Raw genomic sequence first — 6,739 nt, forward strand, 5'->3', positions numbered from 1 at the left:
GTGTGTTTGGGACATCCCACTCATGTAAATGGTGGGGGTGGACCGCTCCACTCCTTGTAGCAAGTTGTAGATGTTTTTGTGTCAATATATCACACACAAACGGTCAGTAGGACTTTTTATGAAAAAGTAAGAAAATGTACAGAAATGAATCATCACCCACTATCCTTTACAGTGGTTAATTTAAAATGTGATAACTCACTAATAAAATGCTCTGACCCAGAGCTCTGATGAGGAGGAGAGGAGGGGAAGGGGTGCGGCAAAACAGCATACATTGATTCAACATTGATCAGATGTTGATCAGACATCAGCATTTCATTCATTAGATTTCAACCACAAAACAACATTGATTCAATGACACAGTTTCAACATTGGTTACTTGGCTGGAGGTGGATGGTTGTTTGATGGTTGATCAACCGTCAGTTGTCGACCTCAACCAAAAATCAACCATTCTAACTATAATTCAACGTTTATTTACCATTGTGTGCAATCTGGGCAGTTTGTTGCATCCCTCATCACCTCCTCATCTCCCCCTACTCCCTCCCAAACCTCCCCCACCCAGCCGCTCCTCCCAACCTTCCCCTCTTTACCCCCTCTCATCCCTTCTTCCCTCCCCCTCCTTGAGCTCTGGGTCAGAACATTTTATTACTAGGTGGGGGTTAATCATGTTTCAAATTAAGCACTACATGTTGAGAACAGTGGGTTGTGATTCCTTTCTGTACATTTTCTTACTTGTCTGTAAATATTATTACTGACTGTGCATAATGTGTTGACACAAAAACATCTACAAGTCTGTACTAGGAGTTGTACAGTCCACCCCCCCGATTTTACACTAGTGGTTTGTCCCAACCAAAAAGCCACTTTGCTGCTGGCTTGTTTGCTACCGGCTTCTGAATTGAATTCTCCGCTGAGCACTTTTATGGTAAGTTTTTCAATATTACTTTGATCTTAAATGTGTTTATTGAAAAATAAGGAAATTGTTTTGTGCCCATAGTAATCCTGGTTATTTTGGGGCAAAACAGATATTTTTAATAATTGAGGTCATGTCTCCTTTTGTATTATTTTCATCCTACCCACCACTCCAGGCCTAAGTATGAAATCCTGCGAGATTTTGTGGGATTTGAATTTTTAAAATAGGGCGGGGCCTATTGTTTGGTCTGGGAGAGCATGTGGTGGACAAGGAAGTGTAAGGCTGGCTGCTCCAGGTGGGCTTTAAATTGTTGTGATAGTAATCACTTGTTTTTAACTTTTTATTATGATATGCTTAGGGACGTGCTTAAATGAGCCTCTGGTCCAGAACAGCTGAGTTAGATGATTACATGACCGTCTGCAGCCATCAAGAAGTGCAGAAAGTTGTTAATCCAGGTGAGGCAGAAAGGAAACACTTAAAACATGTAAGGCAGGTGAAACACTGAACTAAACCTGCTAATGACTGATTCAGTCTGTTGATCCTTGGATTGGTAACTGGTTAAACTGAACTGGACTATTGTTACTTGTGTGGGATCTTTATCAGCATATAGACACTTTTTAAGGAATTTAATCAACTTATTTGGAAATATTTGTAGTTGATGGAAGATTGAACCAGCTATTTGATGGAAGTTTATTCTGTATAAATTATAAATAATTTTTCCAACTACAGTATAAATCACCTTTTGCTCTATTTATTTGTCTCTGGTGTGTTAAATCAACACTAATCTTATCGTTAGGTTTTCTGATAAACAGCCTTTATTTTAAATATTGATTCCCTCATTTTAACATGAATGCAGCATCATAAATGGCACACTATACTGCAGCTTGATAGGTAAATGTAATTGTATACGTAAACATTAAGGTAAATATTAATGAAAGATTAAGATAAATATTAATTTAACAGTGAGTGGACATGGGGAACTATGCGGTTTGTATTTCTCAGACCTGTAACCAGTCCACTGTTTAATATTTCAATGTCTTTCAGAACTTTTCAAATGTTTATCATCTTTCTAACCGGCACCTTCCTCACTTTTATTTTTGTGTTTTTCAGCTGTTGCTCTGCAGTTTGACCCAAAGCTGACTTTTGAGGACTGCAGCGAAACTGTCAAGAAGTGGCTTCATTACGCCCCAGAATGGGAGGAAGGCATCTCAAGGAGTCAAAGCCAACCAGAGTCAAACTGGGGTGACCACAACTTGTACTGTTTCTCTGGTTCATACAGTACGAAGCTTAACCTCATGGATGCTGTTCTGATGTGGACAACAGACTGTTGTTCTGACAGTCAAAAAGGAGTCAAATATGTTTAAATATCTGTCCCTCTTTTCTTAAATAAAATGTTATACCCATGTTGTCATTTTTAACCTTTTGTACACAGTTTACCCATGATCTGCCAATAAAATAGTGTGTTTAACATCAGTGAAGAAATTTTTAGCGGTATGTTATGATGTAGACCTATCAGACCTAAAAATGTACATAAATCTCTAGCTTTCAAATCTGGGTTGATTTGGGTTAGGAATTCCTAACTGATTCAAAGTAATAACACAAATATGCATGTTAATTGACATACAGATGATGGTTGAATCAACATTGATATGTCAGCTATGGTTGAAATCCTAACGTTGATTCAACATACAAGTGACCAACCACTTTCAATGTTTTTTCAATGTCAGCCTTCAACATTGATTCAATGTGGTTTCAATCATTCTGTGCTATCTGGGCAGTGACACATCCAATCTTTTTGTCTGTGTCACTGGAGACCTTTATGGGGACAGCACTGACACGGCTCTGCTGTGTGATAGCTCTGGTGAGCCCCATGTCACTTCTTAAGCACTGCAGTCCGTCTTACACAGTGGTCCATCCTGCAGCCTATCATTGTCAGCAGTCAGAGAAGAAGAAGTCAGAGTAGAGGAGGCCCGTTCCACTCCATGTCCATATTACAAATAAATCACACATGCAAACATGAAAAAAGCTACCGATTAATGCTTGCCATTCCAAATCTAGATCACCGCTGGAGTGTGTCTGAGTTAGATGGTTTTATACCCCAATACATGACAGACAAAGGATCTCTGTAAATAAAATAATTCAAAGGGAACAGATTTTTAGCATATAGATCAACGTTTGGTATTAAGAATGTTCCAACATGTTCTTTTCTATTCCTTATAATAATAGTAATAATTTTATCCTTTAATAATTCTCTTTTCTTAAAAAAAGATAGTAAAAATATATACATATATTAAATATTTTTTTTCAAAAAAATAAAAAAAATAATAAAAAAAAAAAAATATATATATATATATATATATATATATATATATATATATATATATATATATATATATATATATATATAAATACTACTTTTAAAAAATAAATACATAAAAAAATTGCCCTGGTGTACCCCACATCTTGCTGGAAATGTCTCGCTGGAGATGCACCAGCACCCCTCCCGACCCACGTAGAGACAAGGGTGTAAGAAAATGGATGGATGGAACTGCAAGATTCACCACTCACCATTCAACGTAAGGAGGGCAGCACTGAGACAGTTTTAGGAATAATACTGCAGAACTAAACAAATGTATACAAAAATGTCAAAATTTGGTTGGATCGGTGTCATTGTGTAATTTATTCTAATTTCAGAAACAGATATAAAACTGGGCTTAGTGACAAAGTGTACTGAGAACCATGGACCCCTTGTATGTTATTTACATGTGGAAGTTTTGAGCATGAGCATGTCAGATATTTTTTACAAGTAATTGAATATATTTTCTTTAATTCACATCAATTTTTTTTATTTGAAAATGAGGGTGTATATGAAGGGTCGAAGCTGACATAGTTAAAAATAAAATCATAAATATATATATTTTGTCAATAAAATATATTTTCCTTTGGCTTGTATGGCACTGGGCTATAGTACCATATAATGGTACTGTAAGCAACTGACAGCAATGCCACTTTATGTTTCAGAATTCAACACCAAAAACACTTCCACACAATGAACAGAAAATTCAACTCGTTACAGTTTTATGTTTATTTTGTGATTACTGTTGAGTGATCACTTTGGTAGATTAGCTACTGCTGCTATTAGCTTATCTTACACTGCAGTGGTTGATTGGCTAAATTAAACACCTACTCTACTCATGATCTGTCAGAGTTGCTGTGTAGGTTGTCCTTTTGATTTTTTTAAAGGTTTTGTTGGCTCTAGTGGCCTTTATTTGAAAGTAGTTTGACAGGAAAGAGGGGGAAGACTTGTGGCAAATCTCACCAGGCCGGGAATCGGGCCTGCGACCACCGGCATGAGGACTAGGGCCTTGATGCGTGGATTGTGCTTTGCCCCTGCACCACCACAGAACCCCGTCCTTATGATTTTTTTACTGAACCGAAACATACTGAATTCCACATCACATCTACATGCTACAGATGTCAAAGTTAAGAAAGAATAACTGAACTATTTTCCTCTCCCTCAAGCAGTTACTATCAAAGCTCTCCGTCCCTTTTTCTTTTATATATCAGGCTGTATATTTAAGAGTTATGCTGCTAATGTAACAGTTTACCAGGGGTCACCAACTCCAGTCCTTCAGGGCTACCATCCTTCAACTTTTAGATTCACCTCTGCTCCAAAATGTCTGAATTCCCTCACCAGCATTCATTCCTCTCTGCAATAGGCTGGAAATGAGCAGTTTATTTGATCCAGGTGTGTTTGAGCAGAGACGCATCTAAAAGTTACAGGATGGTGGCCCTTGAGGACTGGAGTTGGTGACCCCTGGTTTAAACCAATAGTTGTCATTGTCAGCCATCCGGGAAATGGGGGCGGGATCTTCCGCATGTGATGTCACGCTGCCAGGGGTCCATAAAGGTAATTAAATCTGCACTGTGAGCTGAGCAATATCTGATAGTTTAGAGTTGCTTTACTTTGCAATTTTAGCTAATAAAATAAAACAAATTTCACATAAAAAAATTGTTATAAAACCTTGAATATGTTCAAAACACCATTTGTACACTAAACCCATTTGAAATATTTGCTGAAATATTGCAACTGTATATTTCCTTTCGATATCCTAACAACATATTTTGAGGCTATGTTATTCTTACCTGTTCAGATTTGTAAAATTGCAAAGAATTATGTCACTAATAATGAGAGGTGTGAAAAGGAACAAAACAGGCCACCATGACTCAAAATTGATAAACATGTTAGTGTTTGTTTTATGTATTTGCTAGTAAAGGAAGTATGGGAAGGTGCGGAGCAAAGTGAACACTCACCGTCTTCCCCTGCAGAGACTGTGGTGTGATGGTTTCAGGAGGGACACAGGCTGCCACAGACCGTCGGTCTGATGGACATCCATACTGTGATAGATGGAGAATAGATTGAACAGCCCAGGTAAAGATGTGGAACAAGCCTTAAATACACAAGGTTTGTATTTATGTATTTAAATTCAAGCCTGCTGGCATATTTTTTTATGCCAGCAGCATAAAAAAATTAGAAAAATTAAACCTCTAATTTGAGAACCTTAATTTATTGTTTAATTTCCCTTTGGGATTAATAAAGTATTTTTGAATTTTAATTGGATTTAATTTATTTAGTAAAGAAAAAATATGAAAAGAAATATTTTACCATAATTATTATGATTGTAGAATTGAGCTGTTCAAGATGCAGCTCCATTCCATTCTAATTAATCTACTTAAAGAACTTGGTTCCACCACCTTCTGGCTAAAATATTACTTTTTGGGGCAATTACTCACTCTAGTTTTGAATGTCATACAGCTGGAAGGTTTTTACGGGCACTTTCTTACTTTTTGACATTTGTTATGATGAATAGCCATAGCAGCAATGTGATATTTTACAACCAGGTGCAGATGATTAACATCTCAAAGACTCACATAATACCTCAACTACAGCCCCAAACCTCAGATGATTTCAAAGGAGGCACTGTGGATGTGAAGCAGGAGGAAACAGGTGAGAAAAAAGAGGAAGTTCTAATTATGTTTTCCATGAAGTCATGATGAGCAAGGTAAGGTAAGTTGTATGAACTCCAAACCCTAAAAAGGACCTAGCCAGAGTAACGGGACTGCAGCATTATGTGCTTGCAGGATTATATTCCCAAAGCCAGCATCTCTACATGGATTTATATCACAGGCTTTAACCCACACTCAACCACCACCCCCTGCATGTTTCAGATGTGCCTCTATTCCAGAACAGCTGATTCAAATGATTGCATGACCATCAAGTACTGCAGAAGCCTGTTAATCACCCAGAGATGCAATTCAGGTGTGGCAGAAGGGAAATACCTAAAACATGCAGGACAGGGGGGCAGTGAGGACCAGGGTTGACTGCTAACACTGCTTTTGTTCTGGCACAGGGGTGTCCAAAGTGGGTCCTGGAGGCCCAGCATCCTGCATGTTTTAGTTAATTCTCTCCCTGGTTTAACAAACCTGCATCAAATGATGGCTCATTTGAAGGCCTAAGGAGAACATTGACTTGCTGAGGAGGTTGTTACTACCACCAGGGAGAGAACTAAAACATGCAAGATGCCAGCCCTCCAGGACCCACTTTGGGCACCCCTGGTCTAGCAGCTACACTGAATCAATGAAATGAACACATTATTCAACAGATTTACTTCAGAAACAAGCTCAGCATCCTCCTCTTCTGCCACATCAAAATAGACATCCCACTCTCAACTTTTCTGCCAAACCTCAAATGTTTTATTCTCCACCTCATTCATGGACTCTTCAGCTTCTACATGTTTGTCTTCAACTGAATCGGGAGATGCTGCTGCTCAT

At 38.1% G+C, this 6,739-nt stretch overlaps 1 protein-coding gene across 9 annotated transcripts in view; it reads right to left on the reverse strand.

The window, feature by feature from the left end:
• Window positions 1-6,739, reverse strand: part of LOC106937370 (pleckstrin homology domain-containing family A member 5-like) — an 83,843-nt gene that overhangs the window by 20,097 nt on the left and 57,007 nt on the right. For 7 of the 9 annotated variants that reach the window (XM_015018822.1, XM_015018828.1, XM_015018826.1 and 4 more), the window contains exon 11: window positions 5,222-5,305. The exons of the other annotated variants lie outside the window; for them this stretch is intronic. In XM_015018822.1, the coding sequence (XP_014874308.1) occupies window positions 5,222-5,305 (84 nt within the window). The remainder of the gene's footprint in view (window positions 1-5,221; window positions 5,306-6,739) is intronic. 9 annotated transcript variants of the gene reach the window in all.

The sequence above is a fragment of the Poecilia latipinna genome, unplaced genomic scaffold (genome assembly GCF_001443285.1).
Source record: "Poecilia latipinna isolate Pla-1442-1.1 unplaced genomic scaffold, P_latipinna-1.0 Scaffold2327, whole genome shotgun sequence".
Lineage (NCBI taxonomy): Eukaryota > Metazoa > Chordata > Actinopteri > Cyprinodontiformes > Poeciliidae > Poecilia > Poecilia latipinna.